At 43.3% G+C, this 24,252-nt stretch overlaps 1 protein-coding gene across 15 annotated transcripts in view; it reads right to left on the reverse strand.

Annotated features, from left to right (window-relative positions):
- The window catches only part of dlg1b (discs large MAGUK scaffold protein 1b), a 94,091-nt gene that overhangs the window by 38,772 nt on the left and 31,067 nt on the right, over positions 1-24,252 (reverse strand). For 14 of the 15 annotated variants that reach the window (XM_051378128.1, XM_051378127.1, XM_051378131.1 and 11 more), the window contains one exon: positions 3,058-3,222. In XM_051378128.1, the coding sequence (XP_051234088.1) occupies positions 3,058-3,222 (165 nt within the window). Of the gene's footprint in view, positions 1-3,057; positions 3,223-16,595; positions 17,146-24,252 lie in introns of those variants that run through there. The other variant, XM_051378133.1, reaches the window with a different exon arrangement.

Raw genomic sequence — 24,252 nt, forward strand, 5'->3', positions numbered from 1 at the left:
TCATTGTGGCCCAGTTTGTGTTGTGTTTTAATTAGTGTGTAGTTGTTGTTAGTATCACACACGAGTCCTTTGTCCTTTTTGTTTTTGGTAAATCATTCCCAATCTTTTTCCTTAAGGGAGCCCTTTTCTATCAGTTAGACATATTTCATGGATATTTCATATTATATTAAAAACTGTACATTGAACTCAGGAAGTTTGTGTAAAACAAGTGATGTGGATGAATTTTGAGCAGATTACTTCCTGTTTAGGGAATTTGTCTTTTTTTAATCCTTTTTAATAATCAAACAAACTTAACAAGCTTCATTTTCTTTATTTTCTGAGATATAGGCCTCAAAATCAAGACGGTAATATCGGATATAAAGCTCAATATAAACATTAATGCAGCAGTTACATTAAAACATTAGCAGACATTTTAATGCATTTTTTACTTTAAGTTAATTTTCTATAATACTGAGTTTGTGTTTTGTACTGTCTCTTGTGTATTTGTCAAGTTTTACGTATTTTAAAGACACATTTTGGGACAAATTATTTTACAGACTATAAATATTGTGACAGTGTAGATTATTTAATCCTGTTTTCAGTTTTTATTTTAGTGTAAATATCTTAAAACAAACATTCAGTTTTAACTCACTCACTCGGTTCAATGTATTTATTTTACTCTTTTATAAGAGACAAACTGTTAGCAGTCAGTAACAGACTCCAGAAGACTGAATGCTTCCCTCAGATGTCCACACGGAGGCAGCAGAGCCCCACTGTGCAGTCTGAACACATTAATCCTGTGTACCCGGCGTTAATCTGATCTCATGTACTGAGTTACTGTGACCGCCGCAGCGTGAACATGTTTAAACCTCTGTGAAATATCACATCTCAGCTAATCGGCAGATCAGATTAATCAACTCCAAACAGGAGCTGCAGAGAGTCAGTTGGGTTTATGGGTCATGTTTTACATCCTATCTTTAATATGAGCCCACTGATGGAAGTTATTGATCGGAAATACTAAGAGAATCAAAATCTACTCAAACTACATTCATTTACACCTTTTTAAATATTTTGATCCTTCAACTTTAGTTTTTCTTTATTATAACTCAACCTTCGTGCTTTGAGCAGATCGGATATTTGATTACACTCTGACCTTTGCATTTCTTGGCTTTATATCTTTTTGTGAAAGGTGCTTTTGAGTCATTATATATTATTTCTTAACTCGTTTATTAATTGTGTAGTTAGTAAAATGTCAGAACTAATGAAAAATGTCCATCACAGGTTCCCAAAGCATAAAGTGAAGTCTGCAGTAACTTTTATTTCACCTAAAGAATAAAAACCGTTGAGGTGGAGACGTACCGACTTTATGTCTCTAATATGAGCTCCAAAAACACAGGATACTACATTTCCCACAATGCAACTGGTGTCTTTGATTAGACATTTACAGACAAAATAAGTTCCTCTTTAAGTGACATCCAAACACTCAAATGGATCTCTTGATGCGACACACACAGTGTGAGCGGCGACAGACACACACACAGCAGCAGCTGACAGTAACAGCATGGAGGAGGACGCAACGAACAGGAAGCACAGTCACGTGACCACAACGCCGCCAAATTCTCCAGGTTGAGCTTCCAGGAAATCTGGTGCTGTTCTGGTTTTAATAAACACACTGAGATCCAGGCAAAGACCCTGATACACAGTGTGACAGTCCTACATCAGGACCAGGACCAGGACCAGTCTGAAGTCACTGGTTCCCAACCTGTTTCTGTAAGGGACTCCTTTTCTATTAGGAAAAACTATATTAATGTATATTTCATATTCTATTGATCAATAACAGCAGAGAACAGCTGATCAACACAGATATCGACCCCTTAAAATCAAGAAGGCCTAGTGGGGGTCCCGACCCTCAGGTTGGGAACCGCTGCAGTTTATCATCATGACTGTGTTTGTTGAATTCTTCTACTTCTGTGAGTTTTTTGTAAATAACAATATTAAATATAAACTTACATTTACAGTTTTTTATTGGTCTTATATATAAGTTATATATTGTAGTATAATTATTTTACTGCAGTACTTTAAAGAACCTTTCTTTGGGTCTATTACACGCTGCAGTGTTCACTACTGGACAGAAATAAATTAATATTTTAGATTTGTCCTGAGGGTGGCGCTACAGGTGGCCACATAGAGTGTGTGTGTGTGTGTGTGTGTGTGTGTGTGTGTGTGTGTGTGTGTGTTAGCATCATGACAGGACACAGGTGTGATGAGCAGGAACAGGTATGAGCTTCAGAGCAGCTTCAGTGTTTCAATGAACCACATGTAGGCAGCACAGACACACAACAACCTGCATCCTCCCTGTGTGCGTGTGTGTGTGTGTGTGTGTGTGTGTGTGTGTGTGTGTGTGCGTGTGTGTGTGTGTCTGTGTGCGTGTGTGTGTCTGTGTGAGTGTGTGTGTGTGTCTGTGTGCGTGTGTTGTGTGTCTGTGTGCGTGTGCGTGTCAGGATCAATTCACCATCAGTTCAGGTCAATGCTGACCGACTGATCCTGATGATTTCCTTCAGGATGAAATGAGTTCATAAAGGAAATGTGATTTTAATGGACAGTAAATGACGTCTGATGGAAATATATTAATAATCAATAATCACATGGGAGAGAGAGAGAGAGAGAGAGAGAGAGAGAGAGAGAGAGAGAGAGAGAGAGTATCAGACAAACAAACAGACACAAATTAAACTTTATTGGCATCAGAGGGACTTTTATCATTCTGACATATTTGTGATTATTGGAAGATTTAACACCCTTTACAGTTTATACAGATAAACATGGAACAAACCCGACTTCTAAAGCTCGTTAAGCTCGTTAAGCTCGTTAAGCTCATGCTGATCACTTTAAAATCACAGATAAAAAAACCAAACTATTCAGCACCAACTCCGTGTTTATCACCGGGTTGTTGGACTGTGTCCGGTCCAGATGTTGGCCTTTAGGGGACCCGTTCCGGTGTTTCCTGACTAACGAGGATGCCAGTAAAGTCGCTGCTGAGAGAGAAGAAGAACAAATGGAGACAGAAAGACTCCCTCCTACCTTCATGGGGGAGATGTGGGCGTGGGTGACGTATCCGTGCACATTCTCGATCTGGGACAGGTTCTTCTCCGCTACCTGGACAAGCTCCGCTCCCTCCGCCTCCTCCGTGAGCTGGGGGGAGCTCTGGTCCTGGGGGGACGAGTCCTCATCGTGGTGCCTGTACTTCTGCAACAGGAAACACACCAACATAAGAACGGTCAAACAACAGAGCTGGAGGCTGTTAACGCCCTGAGCGCTGTCTGACAGGCGGAGGGCGCCGCTAGGGTTCATTATTCTTTTACTGGTTGAGTTACTGTATACAGAAATAAAAAAATACATCTACAACTGGAGGGAAGAAGATCAAATGAAATATTTAAACAAACTATTTACATAGAACCTAACCCAGAGATCCGGAGAGAAAAAGCGAGAGAAGATCAGAACCTGAAACGTTGGGTCCCAACTGGAACTAAAGTGAGTGTGTCACATTCTACAGGACCACTTAAGAACCTCCTCAGAACCGGTTTGATTTTGATGTTACAACCTCGAATGTAACATTAAAGCTACGGAAAACGATGTGAGAAATATGTAGTTATGCTAGTTTGGGAATCAGCTAACTGACCAACAGCTAACTATGTATGTAGTATACATCAATGTAACATCGATACACAGCTGGCAGTGGCCTCAGAAACCACCAGCAAAGTGCTGGAACCAGTGTTTCTGGCTGACGTGTGTTCAAACACAAAGAACTGATTCGAGATTAGGCAGTCCTAAAACTACCTTGGTGGATAAAGGGGTATCAGAGGCCAAGTTGACATCCACTCGTATGACTGTGCGTGTAAGGATGTTTGTGACGTAGACCGAACAATTAAAACAATATTCAATGACACAATAATAATAATGGTGGTTTCACCTCATTTGACCTTCATCTTTCATCTTCTACTGTCGGCCCAGAACCAACAACAGAGACACAACCTGCCTCGGTCACAAATACATGAAGGATAATTCTGTTTCAATCATCTGATCAGCTTATTTCTCTCGACAATATGAGGCGACTCACAGTTGGAGCACTTCAGGTCTCAGGTGAACATGAAACTCTCCTGGTTGAATCATCCGGACAAAAGATGAACAACTGTGTAAGAAAATATCAGTTTCTTTGAGGTCAAAGGTACGAGAAGCCTGTGGACATAAATACTGAAGGAGAACTACGACTCCCACGGTGCATTTCAGTAAGAAACATCTAATCATACAGCTTCAAATTCTGTTGTGTGCTGGTCAAGTTAAGTGAATTTACTTTTGGGTAAATTGTGGATTAAATTCTTTAACGAAGGCACTCGGGCTGTAAAACAATATCAAACAATATTGCATCGTAACAGATAGCCTAAACTTACCGGGACGAATTGTAACCTGTGTATTGTGATACGTACGCCAATACACAGCCAGATAGGACGCCGTGTTTTATTCTCAGCTGAATGCTTCCCTCTCGAAAGAAATAGCTGCTGAAACTCATGGGTAATGTAGTCTTTAGAGCCGTCCACCAAACTGTTGAATAATTAAATCTGGTAAAACAGGAGAGTCCTGGTTTCTATGTTCAGTAACACTGAGGAGAACAACTGGAATATAGACGGATGAACTCCTTCAGGAACCAGCGACTGAACAGCACTACCAAAATAAGACTCCGTAAGCTGTAATCATCCTTTAAAGGGATTGAAAGGATGCTGATATTTCCCTCGGAGGCGTCTCTGAGGATCCACAGACATCAGTCTGCTGCAGCCTCACATCTCGATGAGTCAGAGCTCTGAGTCTTACTCATCTGTTTTCTGGCTTTAAAAAGGAGAGAGCTTCATGTTGACAGGTGACTGTCCTGAACCGCCGCGGTTACATAACGAGACTGACGGACACCTTCCAGTCCTGAGCTCTGCTTCACCGGACTGAGACAGGTTTGAGGGGATTAGTTGGATTAGTTTATTGATGAATCCATTGCAGGGAGTTAATCTCTGAAGCGTTTGATCACTGATAACAGGGTCCAAAATTAACACCAACAAACCAAAAGCAACACATGGCACGAAGTTTTCTCCAAAGCCCCGAATCTTTTAAAATGATAAAATTCAAATGATACTCAACCGCAGACCTGGAATTAAGTGGCAGCAAACACACACAGTAACTACTACTTCTACTACAACTGCAACCTGAGATCATCTGTACACTGTGTGTCTGACTGAAGGAATCAAACCCTCTCTGTTAACACCAAAGATTCTAACAACATTAGCTTTCTGAACGTCTCACAGACACATTTGTGGGAGAAATCTTGCACTAATGTTGATATCCAGTGTGCTGACAGACTCTGGGAAACTGTTTATTTGCTGCCTCTCATGTAGTTTAATGGGGAAATCTTTTACTTTAAGGGCACAGCGGTCAGTTCAACACAGGGAAATGCCAACGGCGGGACATCCATGGCACTGGCTGTTTGGTTGTGATATAATTCCTTCCCTGCAACCCCGAAGGTTTTATTGACTAAAACTAACAAAAATCAAATGACTAAATTTGATTTAAACATATATATTTTTATTAAAACTAAATATCAGTATAAATAACTGTGTGTGTGAGGTGGGACATTAAGGGCCGGAGTCATTCTGGTCATTTGGAAACAAACATTTATCCTGCTTTGCTTCAGACGTTGGTTTCAGTGAGACCTGCAGACGGATCAGTGAAACCTGGCGACGCTGCTGTAAGAACCTCTCAACAAACTTCCAGCAGCGACTTCAAAAGAACGTTAATCTGAATGGGATTATCCTGTGTCTGATTGGCTGTGGGCCGGATCAGCTGGCAGGTTGGTAGTCCACACGTCTGACCGGCACCTACGTTCAACAGTCTCACAACTGCAGCACAGACATAAACTGATCCAGAACTGCTCAGTCCGAGGATTCCTGGTCCTACACAGACCGGAGCCACAGCAGCACCAAGTCTCAACAGGGAACATCTGTAGTCTTCTGAAGACACCAAAGCAGTGAAGCCGAGCTATGATTCAGCTCTGTTACCATGGCAACTTCATCGTATTCCTGCTGGATTGTGGGAAATACCTCGATATTTCACCTCAGCTCAGGCACAGTTTGAAAAATAAACATCTTCAGATGAATCAAAGGAATCTGATAATGGATAATTAATAAATCACTTAAAATAATAATCACAAAATAATTGTAGTTAATATATTTTATTCTATTCTTTGTAAACAATACGACGTCACCATAGCAACATATCGTCACGCAGGTTTGGTTTTGCCGTTCTGTCGGACGGTTTGTTTGTTTGAATGCAGCTTTAATTGTCAATTAACTTTTGTTTGTTTACTTTACGATGGACTTTTAGACTGTTCAGATCAACCTCAGATCTCTCGGAAACTGTGGCTCACATTGCTAATTATTTTAGTAAAAAAACCAAATACATTACTTGATAAAATCTCTGAAATATATATTTTTTAAATCAAATAAATGTATTTAAAAACATAACACTAAAAATACTACAAAGTTTTGCATTTCCTGTAATATTTGGTTTTAATATCAGCCTGCTATGTAACACATGCATACATCCATGATCAGTTAGGAGCTAAAATGTGATGGTTAGATACAGGGCGGAGGTCAGATGAATGGTTCAGAAAGACAGCAATCGTGGCTCCAAGAGAGAACTATCGGGAAGAGAAGTGTGGATCAGGAAGACCCCTCTTTCACTAAACTATCTCAGGGACCGGTTTCGTTTAGGATTCAACAACAGTCAACAATCAATAATCTTCTTAATAGGAATAAAGCTGCGTCCTGTGTGAACTGTCTGCAGCTGAACAGGGTCGGCTGCTGTAAATCAACCTCGGTCATAATGGAGATACTCGGAGAGTTTCTGAGGTTGTACGAGCTGTAAAAAGTTTGCGAAACAGAGCTATAGATTGATCATATAGGTCTTTAAAAAAAAGGGTCATTTCACCCAAATGATCAAAAACAAAGAGAAAAGACACCAGTATCTTTGTTTGGAGTTAATCAGCTTTCTGATGAGTATCTCCCATGAGCACAAGTTAAGTTTGAGGTCTAAATCATTCTGCTTTTTGTTTGTCTTCGGAGGGAAGACATCATTTCTACTTTGACAGCGCAGTCTGTACTGAGCCAACAAACAGCGTGAAGGGCAACATCTCCATTCATCAGGCTGAGTGGCGGAGAGCTGCCAGCCGACTGATTGAACATTTGGTTAATTCATGAAGGCCGGCGGCAGCTGCCGGAGAGGCGGCCGACAGCAGATACAGAGGTGTGAATCTGAACAAACACTCTGGTTCCAGGTTAACACGGGTGATCCAATCACAAGTGGACAGCTTTAAGTGCAGGTGTGAAGACGCACTGAGATCTGTTCGCTCTTATCTTAGCACTGAATACATGAATGTGTCCATGTTGGACAATTAGCATAATTAGCATTAATAACAACCTATATGGACAATATTTAGACTCAAGGTGGGCTCATTCTGAGTTGATTTTGAGGTTATTTACATCATTAATACAGGTCAGTTAATTACTGACCATTCAAACCAATGACACTGAGCTTTATTGATTATAAAATGCAGCTCCTATGTATTAATCATATAAATAACCTCAAAACTGGGAGGTGAACTATGGACACTGTTTTTCACTGATTTTGTATTTTGAAAATGTCAGAAATGGATTAGCATCCTCAATAACCCTCAAAATCACTGAAATATTGTCCATATACCTGATTATTAATGCTAATTATGCTAATGGTCCAACATATACAAGTTAGCATCAGTCAGTTTCTAAATGCTGGGGACCTAAACTAAAAGAAAACTTTGGTAATCTATGAATTTGTCCCTTCTTCAGTTCTCAAAAATCTTGAGGTGACAACAGAACCAGCAGAACCAATCCCCAACCGCACACTGTGGAAAGGTTCTTTATATTTCTATGTATGTAATACTGCTTTAGTATTAATTAAAAATCTTTTTTTTTTCTACATCAGGTTCATGATAAACACTTCCTCCTGTGTTGGTTAAAGCACCTCAACCTTCTTCATGCATTGTGTTAAAAACACAGCCCACAGTCTGAACGTTCACACTGCAGCAGATATTCTAGATATTCTAACACCAACTGTGACAACTCATGAAAAAAACATGTATGTTACATGATAACTCACGGGTGAAATGTATGTTTTCATCAAAGGACAAAAGGGAGGCTGTCGATAAAATACTGGAATCTAACTTCATGAAGACTTCACACAAAAAGCTCCACTCATCATCCGTCCATCTTACAAACACAGTAAGAAAGTATAGAACATAGCTGTAGAGTTTATACACTGTTTGATGATTATAGATTAACAGCCGATCACGGTGGTGTGTCTCACATTGTTCCGCAGTAACAGAGTGTGAGAGGGAAGGCCGACGCTCGTTAAAGACGGTGTGGAAGAAGACATCACACATTTCTTCTAACACCTTTTGACCAGCTCCAGATCCGTGTGCTCATTTGATAGAATAATCTTTAGACTCGAGAACCCGGTGCGGTTCAGGCTGCGGTCAGAACACCACGATGCTAAAACCTCCTCGTTGTGCTGCAGGAGGAGGTGGAACGGTCTCTGGTGGGAACAGCATGTTCATGGACACCAAAAATATCTCCAGTCTCAGACAGAATATCGTCACTATCAGACAGAAACTATACGAGAGCCAGAACTGTTGATCCAGAAACAACCAGTTCATAATCACACGCACTGATCTGGCTCTTTGATCTGGGCAGTTTAAGCTCCTTTTCATGTCTTAAGACAACAGGATGCAGGGTTGATCACTTTCTCCACTGCTTCTTTTGAGGTTAAATAAAAATAAATGATGCTACATGAGGCCTGTGGAGGAACAGCCTCAGTCTATAAACACTCATGGACGTTTCTACTAAATCAGAATCAAGTTGTTTTTCCATGTATCTGGATGAGTATCGGATCCTCTCAGAAGGGACAGATAACCCCGAGTATAGTGAACCACCAACATTGATCTGTTAAACAGGTCAGAGAAGAACACCTGGATCAGTCAGCAGACTGTTGCAGCTCTAAAAGCTCTGAAATGTACAGACAGTATTAGTCTGCTGTTGACAGGACCGGCGTTTGTGTTAATCACATGCTGTCAATCACTCCACTGGAGGAAGTCTGACTCATTTTTAAACTGAACGTTTTCTGATGTAAATGGTAAATGGACCTGTACTTGTATAGCGCCTTTCTAGTCTTCTGACCAATCAAAGTGCTTTTACACTACGTGCCACATTCACCCTTTCATACACATTCACTCAGTGATGGCAAAGTCCATCGAACAGAAACTAACTCATTCATACACATTCACACACCGATGCACAGCATGCTCTGCTTCTGAGCCACAGCTGCCACCAATGATGTGCAGCTGGGTGAGATTCTTAGAGTCTATCTGAGGCTCGTTTTCCTCCAATACCACCAGTACTGCGAAGGAACTGGGTTTCTCACACGATCCAGCAGACCTGGACCGGTTCATATAGCTGAACTTAGACATTAAGCGGATCCTCAGGAGGCTGCATGTGAATTCAGTTCATTAAGACACAAAAACATGATTCAAAAGTTGCAGCAGGAGGTTTGTCTCAAAGATTTACATTAAAAATGTCCAGAACCATCGCAGAAGCTAAACTGCAAGAAGACGTCAACCACAAGTTCTTAAAATATGGACATTAGAAGATCCACAGTTCTGTGACAACTAGGCTCCACCTGCTGATGAAGATCATAGGATACAACTGAAAGCTCAACAAAAGCTGCTGAAGGGACTTTCAGATACAACTTCAGTTTCTGCATCCTGACGCTTTTATCTGAGGATTCGTTCATTTGGTTTGAAGGTGAAACGGAGCAGTGGTTCCAACCTGGGGGTCACCAAAGCTTCACAGAGACCTTCTTGATTTTAAGAGGTTTCAGTAAATTTATATCTCAGATTTCATTTGTTCATTTCTGTGAAGAAAACATATTTCTTTAAAGTGCATATTATTATTTAAAATGTAAAGTTTAAAAATCTGAACACTTCGGTCAGTCTGCTGTTATTAAGGATTGTATACTGCAGTGGTTCCCAACCTGAGGGCCCGGACCCCCACTGAAGCTCTGACTGTTGTAAAGTTTGTCAGTTTGAAGCCTGAGCGTCGCCTGCAGCATTTATCCACAACGACAGCTTTGATTACTGATTTAATTACTGGGGGATTACACTCCTGTCAAGGGCAGAGTCCACAGATTAAAATGGGAAGGCAGATTACACTGTAGGAGTGGAGCTGACCTCCAATCACGTCGACTGATGGTAATAAGGAGTAGCTGGATGATACTCCAACGGACGTCACCCATTAAACACTCTCAGTAGTGACCCAGTGCTCACATGGATTTTACATAAATCAATCATGTTCAATAAGTTGATCATTTCGTCAGCCAAATAACGTCACACATCCTCCGGCTGCTTCATCAACTGTTCAGGTGACTTCCAGGTAACAACGTCCCCCGTCAACAAACATACACAACATAGTCTGAATGCTGTATGACCACAGGGCAGCAGATGGAGGAGCATCAGGAGGCTGCAGGCCAACTGAGCCGTCACGACACTCCGAGGAAAACAACCACAAACACAAAAAAGCCCAGGATTACTGACTGAGAGCAGGAAGTGAGTGAAAACAGTCAGTTTCCAGGTTGCAGTCGCTGCGTAGGCTGAGCCCACACAGGCTAAATGTGTCTGCGTCTGCACTGAGAGCGCTCACAGGTACAAAGATAAAAGCTGCACTATGCTGCCTGTGCGTTATTTGGAAGTGTTGGTATTAAAATTTAAACAGCGCGGAGAGGAAGGCGGCGATGTGGACGACGCTGCGATTGTCCTGTAAACACATCGCAGGTTCAATCGCTGCAACGGCTGCATGTCAGAGTGTCCTTGAGCCAGACACTGAGCCCACTCTCTGTGGATGAGAGACGCTCAAATGGAAGTGTGGATGTAGGAGGCAGCAGGGAGATTTCCAGTGATGACACTGTCTGCCTGAAGAGAGCCGCTTCCTCCTCCTCCTCCTCTTTTCTGAGAGCTGTCGAGGAGGAGGAGGAGGAGGAGGAGGAGGAGGCACATCGCCGACTCCAGCCTGCCAAAAGCTGCTATAAATAGGAGCATCACCACGGAGCGGATGTAGCAGGATGTTGAGTAGGAGGAGGAGGAGGGTATCTGGATGATTCAGGGATGCGATGAAGAGGAACACAAGGAAGAAGATGGGAACTGACGGAGGAGTAATATCCCACTAGAATCTAACATCTTTTCACTGCTGTGTGAGGACACAGACGCTCTGAAACCACATACTGCTCATGTAAATTATTCTGTTATCCTCATGAACTACTGCTAATGTCAGGCAGCCTGTACCCTGGTGGTCTGACCCACGTAGGGAAACCTCCGGACTCACATGAGGAGCCGGTGTTTGGTTTGACCGCTCTGGCATTTTAAAAGCGTTTGAAGCAGTTCGTCCTGCGGCCCTGCAGAGGGCGCTCTTCAGCTTGACCTATTGACCGACCTGTATACTAAGCTAATCAATAAACATAGAGGAGGACGGTGAGGGGTAAAGCTGTGCTGATCGGATTATTGGGACTCTGAAGCGTCTGTGAAGCAAAGATCAGACTGTAAAACACACCTGAGGCTCCAGAGACCACCAGGTTTCTGCACTGTGGTATCCAGCTCTCATCTTTCTCTCTGGTTCCTGTCCTGACTGTTCGGGCGGGTCAGTTGTGGAGAGTTGAGCTCTGATCAGCGGGTGTTTTTAAATATTAACACATATTCCGATCCGTACTGAATACATCTGAGCTGAATGACAAACGACAGCTGCTCACTAAGTACTTCTGGGCTCCACAACTGGTAACTTCCGGCACAATCTATTGAGTGTGTGGCAGAGAAAGCGGTCGATGGAGCCGATCAATGGGACTTAATTAAGACTAGCTGCGATCAAACTGTCAAAGAGCAGAATGGTTAATGACGGGCCGCTGTGGGAGCGCTCACATCGGACCATATAACCTCCAGTCGGAGGTTTAAGAGTCCGCTTCAATCCCTCGAGATTAACAATGCACACCAATCAGATCCTGATCCATCAGGACCGGCTGCAGCAATCTGGTTCCTGTGCCAGAGGGGTCAGAGGTCAACACAGCGCTCCGCATGATACTGTAACTCCAACCCCCCGAGGCGCTGTGTGACTGTCCAATCAGAGCTAGGGGGCAATAGGTCAACTGGGAAGTTCATTTCAAGTAGACTAGAGTTACACCATGAATACTGGACTCTGACTAGCTGCTGGGTGTCCATTACTTCCTGATGTGGGAAGTGAAACTGTTCACTGTTAATAATAAATGAAATAAAGTGAATGAAAATAAAACATGAATATCGGATCAATCCGATGAGTCCTTGATCCTCTGAACACCACGACCCGACAGATACTCTTACATCTCATCTCGTTAGCTCTCTGAGCGGAGGGAACTAGAAATATCTATCATACACATTATGGCAGTGGTTCCCAACCTTTTTCCTTGAAGCCCCCCTTGCCTGTGTCCAAGACAAGTCCCCCCAACCCCAACCCCAACCCCTACATAATAGGTAATAAATAGCTTAATGAATTTAAATGTGGACCAAAAATATGTTTCAATTTGGATTATACAGAGTTTTGATTATCCAATTGGGTGTTATTGAGATTTTAGAAATTAGATTTTTGTAAATAATAATTTTGGTGACCTCACAACCTCAGCAAACAAAGTTGTGCGCACCCCCTGTGATCTCTGGCGCCGGACCCCAGGTTGGGAACCACTGCATTATGGGATGGTAATGATACTTCCAGGTATTAGTCAGACCCTCAGCTGTTAGCAGGGAAACAAAGTTATGGCTGGTAAAAAAACCTTAAGATTTTGATTGAAAAAGACAAACATTTAAAAAAATTATCATATTTTTTTGTTTTTGGTAAGTGATCGTGGTTTAAGCGGGAAAATGCCCTACGAGGAGTCCATTATCAGGAATGTATCGGCCACGATATCAGTGATCTCACCTGAAAGCTAAAAACAACCCATCCACACTGTGGATATAAACTCTGACAGTGTTGGGTCGGACAACCAATCACAGCTGTTACTCTCCTCTAAGATGCTCTCCGACTCTCACACAGCGAGCAGCAGATGTCCTCCCCACTTCTCCTCCAGCTCTCTTTTTAAGTTTTCACTCAACTCAACTACTAACGGCACAACGAATGTCTTCCAGGAGAGAGACTAACAGACGGACACAGGTTTGTATCCAGGAGACATCACAAGCACAACATCTGGTAGAAATCAACATGGCCGTGAAGACTAAACCGGCTGTTCTATGTGTTTGTGAATGCAACCCACTGAAAACTGTAACACTAACTACGTTTATATGCACAAAATATTCTGCTCTCGTGGTGAAAGTGGAACATCTGCAGCTGCTGGAGACATTTCGTCTCTCGGCATCAAATTTTTATAAAGTTTTCCAGCGCCGGCGCTCACAGCCTCCCTCCGTCAACCCTTCAAACACCTTCTGGAAAAGGTCGGTGTTGTGATATTTGCTCATATCCAGAACTCTGTTGGTTTCATCCTGACCCCGTCCACTTCAAATTAATGATGCTATCGTTGGGCTCTTAAACATATTTGAACCTAATAATTCTCATTTTCTGGCAGCAGATCAATCCTATATATATATATATATATATATACACACACACACATATATATATATATACACACACACACACACTACACACACACACACACACACACACACACACACATATATACACACACATACACACACACATATATATATACATATACACACACACACACACACACATATATATACACATACACACACACACACATATATATACACATACACACACACACACATATATATACACATACACATATACACACATATATATACACATACACATATACACACATATATATACACATATACACACACACATATATATATATACACACATATACACACACATATATATATATCTATATATATATATGTGTGTATATATATATATATATATATATATATATATATATAACTAATCTTTTTGTTTGGATTTGGAATCGCTCCACAACTCGAACTGTACAGTCAGTTTTCCTGATATATTGATCCATTCTCTGTCTGTATTCTGTTTTTATCATTTTAACAATCAGACTTAATATTCTTCTTTCTGACAGATTCACTTTTTATTCTCATTGATCTATCAGCTGTTTGCTTTCTGATGCAGGACGAGGCTGTTGATCAGAGACTGAAGCTCTCACTGTACGCTGTGATCAATAATAATATAATAATATACACTGTGATACAGCTTAAATGATAATATAGCTTTAAAAATAACAGTTTCATTTAGTTTTCTTCACAGAAGTGAACAAAGTGTGGAGATAAACCCCTACTGTGGATAGTTTTAAACCTCTCTTACATCTCTCACAATCTAGGAGGCCTCGCAACCCTCATTGAAGCTTTGGCGACCCTTAGTGGGGGTCGGGACCCTCAGGTCGGGAACCACTGCAGTATACAATCCTCAATAACAGCAGACTGATTGACTCCTACAAGTCGTCAGGACCACTCGTAAGTTGTGTTCGTACCAGAGAGAAAACTCAACACACAAGACAATCTGTCCTTCTGAGGAACTTTCTCAATCATTTGAATTAGTATCTCAAAATAAGATCAGAGAGTTTCTCATTATGATGATTTACAGAATCCTTTTTAAATCTGTCACATTGGCAGAAATGTGCTTCCATAAACATCCTGTATCATTCAGAGGCATTAGAGCAGCAGTGAGCGCTGCCCTCTGCTCCCCATGGGTCTCTGCTACTCTGATAATGACGGAGAGACTCTGCTGTTGGGTAGTCGGTGTCTCCCTGCAGAGCACATGTTGACCACACATGCACGTGCCTGCCAGCCTGCCGCCGACGCTCCCCCCACCAGCCAATCACGCCTCAGCGCTGCCGCACTCGGAGCCCCCGATTGGTCGGTTCAGTGAAGTGGAGCCGACGAGCGGCCGGGGCGGCCTATGGTGTCGCGTCAGGTCACACAGTAAACAGAGAGCGAGCCGACAGGGTTTCCCTCCTCAGTGACAGCAGCTGCTTCAGATTCTCATCCATTTAAAGGTTCGAATCCAACAGTCGGTTCCTCCTCCCGGTGATGTGTGCCTGCAGTGCTTCTTTGTCTCGCCCACACATGTTCTGCTATATTTCAGATTTATCCCTGCTCTGGCACCGTTAATGTCTTTGATATTTCAGCGTGGTCCAACGCCTCTGCAGCAGCGTCGTTCAGTGTTCAACTAAACTACAAACTGAACCCAACAGCTTCAGGTCTCACAGAACATTTATTACAGATGTAAAAGCACCAGAATGATCCTTCTATCATCAATCTAACAGGAAGTTCTGATTACTGCCAGTTAATCATCGCCGTCGTCTGTCAGTTCTAAAGTATTCAGAGTTTAAAATTGAAACCAGTTTACATCCACTGAAGAGGCTCCGATGGGGGGGGTGGGGACTTCGGTTCAACACACGAGTGCGAGTTAGCAAGTGATCGCCGGCGTCCAAACAGAACCTTCCATCGTAATAAAGCCGAGGACCAGATCAACATTTACTGAGCTCATTAATCCCCATAAGACTCAATACTATCAGGGTGGAGTCGCCCCCTGCTGGACATCAGAGAGAATGCAGGCGTAACACTGCCGATAAATTGATCCGTCGATTGTCGGAAAGATAATTATTGGGAAAGAAACTACCGGCTGATTACTGGGAATGTATATAATCAATTATTGTCTGATATTAATAATTTTTTTTTTTTTTTTTGTAAATCGATTGATAACCTCCATGTTGTATTTAAGTCTGTGAAGTTTTATAATGAACTAAAATAAATGAACATTTGAAGAGTCAGAACTGTTGTTTGTTGTTGTAAACAACAGTGATGTCAGTCAGAATAGTTATTGATTATTAACTGATCGATCTTTGCTCACTACAGCTCAGCCTCTCACCATCAGTAAGTGTGTAACAACTGCAGCTTATCAACTTCTCTTTAAAACACAACAATAATCCATTATCTTGTCGGTATTGGCCACGAGAAACAGATAATTATTGATCATCATATCAGCTGAAAAACAATCAATATTGATTATCTCTAATAACTGAATTGAACGATTTGAATAATCGCTTCATCGTTAAACTCAGTTTCCATGTGAAAACATTGTTTGGTTTTTGCTTTCCTTCGACAGTAAACTGACTTTATTTGGACAAAATAAACAATTTGAAGACGTCAGTTTGGACTTATTGATGAGCATCTCTCACTATTTGCACCGATTATTGGCGAACGTAGCAGATCAATCAATAACCACAGTAACTGATTACTTTAACAGTTGGATATAATTCGGTCTGAAGTAAGAAACTCTCCCAACAACAAAGTTTACCGCCTCCCCCCGGCCGTGACCTCACACTCCCAGGTGACACACCTCCCTCGGGGCCGCGGTCCAGACTCGTGCACCCACCTTGCAGCCGAACATGAGGGAGATGGTGCTGTTGGTGCAGGCCACCTTGCAGTGGCACAGCATGGGCGAGAAGCACTCCACCTTCTTCATGCCGGGGGACATCTTGTCGGCACCGGGGCAGTTGGCCGACAGTCGCCTCCTCCGGGAGCGCTGCCGGCTCCTCCCGCGCCGCCCGGCTCCGGCCGCGGCTCCCCCTGCACCTCCTCCTCCTCCTCCACCTCCAGCCTCTCCACCTCCTCCTCCACTGCTGCTGCTGCTCCCTGCTCTCACCATCCGCCCTCATTCCTCGCGTCGCTCCATCGCGGCGGGGAGGAAACGACTCCCAGAGCTCTTCCTTCATTCAGGGAGAACCTCCCCCCTTCCTCCTCTCCGCTGACCCCTCCTCCTCCTCCTCCTCTTCCTCCTTCTTCTTCTTCTTGTAGAATATATTCCTCTCCCTCTTGACCTCCTCTCAGGCGTTCGCCTCGACTCCTCTCTCCCTCGTTCTCGTGTTTTCCTCCTCTCTCCCTGTTGCGTTCCCTCTCTCTCTCTCTCTCTCTCTCTCTCTCTCGCTGACAGAGTGGTGATGATGAGAGCCGGGTGAGCGAGTGGCGCTGTGTGTGTGTGTGTGTGTTTTGTGTGTGTGTGTGTGTGTGTGTGTGTTAAGCTTTCATCTGTGGGGGTGTGATTGGTCTCCAGGGAGAGTGGGGGGGGGAGGTTGGTCACATGACTCATCGGAAACGAGGAGGGTTGAACGAGAGAGAGACAGTGAGAGAGAGAGACAGACAGAGAGACAGCGCGAGAGAGACAAACAAACAGAGAGAGAGAGACGGAGAGAGAGAGACAGACAGCGAGAGAGACAGACAGAGAGACAGCGCGAGAGAGAGAGAGACAGAGAGAGAGACAGACAAACAGAGAGAGAGAGACGGAGAGAGAGAGTGGGGGTGTATCCTCAGGGAAGGTAGAGTGATGTAGGACAGAGTCAGTGATGTGGAGGAGAGGAAGAGGAGGAGAAACAGACAGAAAAAAAAGAGGAAAAAGAGGAGACAGGAAGAGGAAGACAGACAGGAGGAGCAGAGGAAGGGGAGGATAAGAAAAGAGGAAGAGGAGGAGTCAGATGGAGACAAGAGAAAGGAGGAAGAGTTGACCACCAGAGGAGAGGAGGGTGGAAAAGGTTAGAAAGGTTAAACAGGAGGAAGAATGACGAAGAGGAGGAAGAGGAGGGGACGCCGGCATCATGTCAACTATAAAACTATAATAAAATATAAAGTGTGATGAGGAGGTGAAGCAGCGTGGGATCATGGGAGTTGTTGTCTTCACCACCATTGGCGGTTAGGGTTCCTTCAGTGTTCGTGGTTCAGGAGGTTTCTACCGGGAGGATGTAACAATGTGGCTTCAGACTGGAGGGTTTATAGTTTATGTCCTATATTCTTTATTATTAATAATAAGTTCCCTTTTATAGCTTTAACACAAACAACAACATTGATTATTGTTGTTATTGATTGATCTGATCTTTATTTTGTTCCTATTACTCAAAGACATTCAGAAGAGACGTCTTCATATAGCTCGTTTAGTGCTGATTGATTAATGAACTGATTGATTAATCTCTGATTAACACTGAGCTCAACAAACAGGAGTCAGTGACTGTGAACGGGGGACAACCTCCCTCTGAGACTGTGTGAGTGAGTGAGTGTGTGAGTGTGTGTGTGTGTGTGTGTGTGTGTGTGTGTGTGTGTGTGTGTGTGAGATAATGAGGCAGAGTTTGTTCTGGGCGGAGACGTCAGGAAGCTGAGAGATTCCTCCTGAGACTGATGATACAAACTACACAGAGACTCTCATCTGTTCATCTCTATCTGCTGGCACAGTAAACACACACACACACACACACACACACACACACACACACACACACACACATCCACCCACTGTCTGTCTCTGTGTGTTAGTCATTCAGAGCTGAGAGATAATGTGAGAAGAGAGGAGAGAGAGAGAGAGAGAGAGAGAGAGAGACAGACAGAGAGAGAGAGAGAGACAGACAGACAGAGAGAGACAGACAGAGAGAGAGACAAAGAGAGGGACAGAGAGAGACAGAGAGAGAGACAAAGAGACAGAGAGAGACAAAGAGACAGAGAGAGAGACAGAGAGAGACAAAGAGAGAGAGACAGAGAGAGGGACAGAGAGAGACAGAGAGAGACAGAGAGAGAGACACAGAGAGAGAGAGACAAAGAGACAGAGAGAGAGAGAGACAGAGAAAGACAAAGAGAGAGAGAGACAGAGAGAGAGACAGAGAAAGACAAAGAGAGAGAGAGACAGAGACAGAGAGAGAGAGACAGATAGAGAGAGAGACAAAGAGAGAGAGAGACAGAGAGAGAGACAAAGAGAGACAGAGAGAGTGAGAGAGACAGACAAAGAGAGAGAGAGACAGAAGAGAGAGACAAAGAGAGAGAGACAGAGAGAGAGACAGTCTCTCTCTCTCTCTGTAGTGCAGACTGAGCGTGTGCAGTGACAGTGATAACAGCTGACAGGTTCAGATGCGACGGCCTCCTTCTAAATTTACCCTGCTGCTTTTTATACACACACACACACACACACACACACACACACACACACACACACACACACACACACACACACACACAGTGGGTCAGGTGATACTTAAAGAAGTGAACACAGATAATAATAATAATGATAATAAGCTGTTAGTGTTATATAATGTGTGTAAATATTATTTCCCAAACTAACAATATAAAACCAATGTGTTATAATAAACTGTGATTTAACCTGCAGTAACAGCGCTATGTTATTAGTATTATTTATTGTTATTATTATTATTATTATTTATTAACTATTATTTTGACTTTGTGTTTCTTATATTCACATTACATTCTGAACCTCATCTGTGTTGTTCATTTGTTTGTTTTCTATCCCTCTCTTTGTACAGATGCTGTTGAAGCCTCATGAATCCGTCAGTCAGTGACGCCCCCTGGTGGACAACCAGCTGACTGTTTGTACTGTCACTGACTGAGTGTGTCCACAGTAAGCCTCATCATTCCCACAGGATCTACAGGACCTTGAACTCATCATCCAGGAGTCATTAATATCTCTGTGATAATACATTCAGTCCTCACAACTGGTGGGTTTGTGTCTCCGTCTACATTTAGTCTCAAACTTACTAGATTAGAAATGTATACACTATTTTATTCATATATTATATTGTATATATTATATAAGAACTTTAATAAACTCAGCAAACATTCGTTCACATGAGTAAACGTGATTTGAACCTGAAGAGATTCCACACAAACAGTTGCTCAGTGTATAGACAGCGATCTGCTCTGTGTTCTGCTGCCACTACACTCATAACGGTAATATACTTCATGTGACCTCTGACCAGCATTAGAGAGCTCCCTCTGGGGCTCCAGATGAAGCCGTTCGGGCCACCGCGGTGCTTTAAGAACCAAACTGTCTCCATGTAAGAATGTAAACATTAATGTCTGTATCTCCATCACATGGACACTCAATGTGTTTTACATTAAAGTGCAAACAGGGATAATAAACCCAAAAATCATCTCATTGATTTAAATAAAAAGTCATTTTTCAGCTGTAAACTGAACAATAATTGTATTAATAATAATATATTGTTTATAATGCTTATTATTATCTCTGTAATGTCTTATGAGCAACTGTTTCCCCTCAGGGATCAATAAAGAGTCTCTGATTGTGAATGCACCACCACAGGCAACCAGCAGGGGGCAGCATCACACAGACAGCAGACATCAGTCCTTCCTCCCTCCTCTTCCTCCTCTGAAACTTCAAACACTACAATAAGAAACACATTCTCAGGATATGTAACAAGTACTGGAAAATAATCTGCAGTTTTCCAGGTTTTTCCAGGTTTTCCAGGTTGTGTTGTCGGAGGAATCAGACTGTCTCATCCCGTCACTATGGTAACGTCCAGAGTCTGCCAGACTTCCTGGGTGGTATGTTATGTTTCACCTGTACCTGAAACAACCCGCGCCGACGTGTTTCCGTCCCTAAAGACGGTCTGGCAGGGACTTCCTGTCTCTGTGTCGCCCCAGATGGCAAGGCGTTGCCCTGAGGCAGGGGGGAGGCGGGGGAGGAAGAGGGGAGGTACATCAGAGCCAGTGGAGTTAATATCAAAGCACTCCCTGAACCACGGCTTCCACTTCTACTGACGCAGAGGAGATGTGAAGTTAACGACGTGCTGAGTCATCACTAACAGCCTGTACACATAATAATAATAATAATAATAATCACTGAACAGAAGGTGGAGCCTGAAACATCTCCTGTAGAAGCTGCTGTGGAATCATTTCAGACCCAACAATCACAAACACAATAAATGCTGGAATTAAATTCTTATTATGATACTGTCAACCTGTTAGGGACCTGCTGAGGTTTCCCTGTGGGGCTTTTAGGGGCTGACGAGAGCTTCATGTAACCAACGTACAGCTGTTGACCAAAGACCAAAGGGTTGAAGACTGCTGAGCAATCCAAACTGAAAGCCGACCTCCGCCCCGAGTGCTTTAATGCAACCGGACTGCAGACGAACCGAGCCGGGATCAGATCGGCTGCTGGTTTCAGGAGGAAGGAGGCACGAGGAAAAGCTGTTAGTGGAGCGCCGGGGGAGGAAGCTCTGATCTCTGAGGGAAAGCAGTGGAGTCAATCAAAATGTCGAGCACTTCCTGTCCCGGCAGCGACCGCCGCAAACACAAAGAGAGCCGGATTCCTCTGAAGCCGTGTGAAAACACAGCTGTACCACTGCCCCGAACTACAGAAACAGAAACTCATCAGGAAACTGTTTACTGAGCTCATTAATGTCCATAAGACTCCGTACTATCAGAGTGGAGCTGCCCCCTGCTGGCTGTTACAGACACTGCAGACTCCTCTCTCTATCAATAACAATGACAGGCTCTATATAAAGGTGATCACATCTATTGATCTATTGATCTATTAACGCAGTGTAATACAGGTTTAATATGCAGGAAACACAAACAGTTACTCTCTTTATCCAACGTTTGTCCCCGAATCTGTCTGTCTGTCTGTCTGTCTGTCTGTCTGTCTGTCTCTCAGGAACAGAGGTGAATACATTATTCAGTGAGCTGCAGATATGACCGTTTAATATGCAGGAAAACCTCAGAGATTCGCCATCAGCATGAATACAAACGGAGAGAGGGAGAGTGAGAGAGTGAGTGAGAGAGTGAGAGAGACCCGGGGCAGACGACCGAAAGAGACATAGGACAAGAGGATCAGAGGAGGAAGAGGGGCAGCTCTGTAGAATAGAGCAGCAACTACAGCTCTGGATTTCCTCATTTAACACCAGTACTGTAGTTTCACTCACACACAGCTGTAGATCCTGTGCAGTTCTATCTATTGTTACACTATTACCACCACCCCCTGCTGTGACCTGTGCAGTGTTCACTCACATCTGTATACAGAAGATAGATATATATATGTTATATAGTTATAGTGAAAGTCTTTACAGTGTACGCTGTATTTCACCTCACCATCAGACTTCACCTGTACAGGTAGTTCGGGCCAATAAAACAACTGAAGCAGGGTCTGCAACCTTCCCCCATCCCACAGAGATATTACCCTAACAGCCGAGGCCTGATGTGTTTATTATATATTTATATATATATTAAAGTAAAACTGATCAATGAACTCAAACAGTGAACTGGATGAATTGTAGGGCTGGGTATTGTTAAGAACCCCACAATTCGTTTCGATATCGATTCGATATTGATTTTAAATGCTTCGATATTGATTCAGTAATAAGCAGAATTACACAAATAATTCATTAGAGTAACTGTTGACCATTTTAAAAGCTTCGGGACAGCGACTTCCGTCATGTGTTTGTGTGTTGGTATAGTGTATGACACTGTACGGCCGTAGCTCCGTACATATGAAGACGGCCACAGACTCCGTTATCTTCTGTGTGCGGCAGTTTGCAAAGGAAGGATCTGTGGAGTTGTGTCTGTTTTGAATCCACAGGTTAAGCCGCGGGTTGCTGCAGATCGTCTGCATGGTGTTACTGCAGTATTTTAGTAGTGCCTGGCACAGCTTACACACTACCTTACTTCTGTTTCCTGTTCCGGGTTTACACTGGAAAATAAAATGACTCCAAACGTCAGCTGTTAAAGTTGAAGGTTTATCACTGCTGCTACCTGCTTCAGTTGCTTTGTTGTTGTTGTGTGGTCGAGTGCGGCCTCCGTCCGTACAACGCAAATCACACAAAGGTGTTGCTCACCGCGCCCCCACTGGCCAGGGGCTTGAATCAATATTGAACTGGGAAAAAATATATTGCAATGTATTGATGAATCGATATTTTTACCCACCCCTAATGAATTGTGAGCAGATTATTTCCTGTTTAGGGAACTTTTCATACAATTCTGTTTGTATTTTGGAGCTTTCGGTGACCTTTAGTGGGGGCCCGACCCCCAGGTTGGGAACCACTGTTTCTGTGAGGACAACTAAATGAAACAGTTTGCTTAGTTTGTACGATTGTTATAAACTACAGGACACAGTACTGACACATTGAGTCCAGGTTTATTCCTGGTCCACGAAGAGTCTCAGGTTGATTCCAGGCTCAGTGTTTATAGATTACTAGTTTCCCTCCAACTGGACCATCGACCACTGTACCACAGGAACAACATTATCAGCTAGGGTTATGGAATCTGAGTGAGGGGCTAAATACTGTTTTCCAGGACAACATTGATTATTTCCAGGAGTTTTGGTCATTTTAATCAGTTTCCAGGTGTTTCTAAGACTGGTAATCTAGTCTGTAAATGTCCAGGTTTTCCAGGTTTTCCAGGTTGTGTGTGAACTCTGAGGCTGTGTGAATAAGATCATTTCATTCACAGGTCGAATTCTCTTCCGTTGGAAAACCGCCAATTTAAGTTCAAGTGACGTCTCCACCGGAGGTCGAAGGTCACGGCGCGCAGACAGTACGCCCAACAAAGAGCCAACTTCCACCCTCTCCTCCTGGTTTCATCTGAGCGACCCGCCCACGCCTTCTCCCAGCATCCTCTCTGTTCCTCCTCCTCTCTAACCTCTCCTTCTGTTCTCCTCACCTCCCTGCAGTCTGCTGGCAGTCTCTCTCTCTCTCTGTCTCTCTCTCTCTGTCTCTCTCTCTCTCTCTCTCTCTGTCTCTCTCTCGCTCTCTCTCTGTCTGTTCTCTCTCTCTCTCTCTCTCTGTCTCTCTCTCTCTGTTCTCTCTCTGTCTGTTCTCTCTCTGTCTCTCGTTCTCTCTCTCGCTCTCTGTTCTCTCTCTCTCTCTGTCTGTCTCTCTCTCTCTCTGTCTCTCTCTCTCTCTCTCTCTCTCTCTCTCTCTGTCTCTCTCTCTCGCTCTCTGTCTCTCTCTCTCTCTCTGTCTCTCTCTCTCTCGCTCTCTCTCTCGCTCTCTGTCTCTCTCTCTCTCTCTGTCTCTCTCTCTGTCTCTCTCTCTGTCTCTCTCTCTCTCTCTCTCTCAGCAGGTTGTGTGTTGCGTGAATCGTCAGCTCGACATCACGTTGAGTTATCTGCCTTGTAAACAACAACTGTTACATTCACACTGCAGATAAACAATAACAACACACTTATTTTAGATGCTCAGACGGGATTCGGATACTTCGAACAATCTCTCTGTAAATCAGCTCGATCAGCGGATGCTAGGAACTGT

The sequence above is a fragment of the Dicentrarchus labrax genome, unplaced genomic scaffold (assembly GCF_905237075.1).
Source record: "Dicentrarchus labrax unplaced genomic scaffold, dlabrax2021, whole genome shotgun sequence".
Taxonomy (NCBI): Eukaryota; Metazoa; Chordata; class Actinopteri; family Moronidae; genus Dicentrarchus; species Dicentrarchus labrax.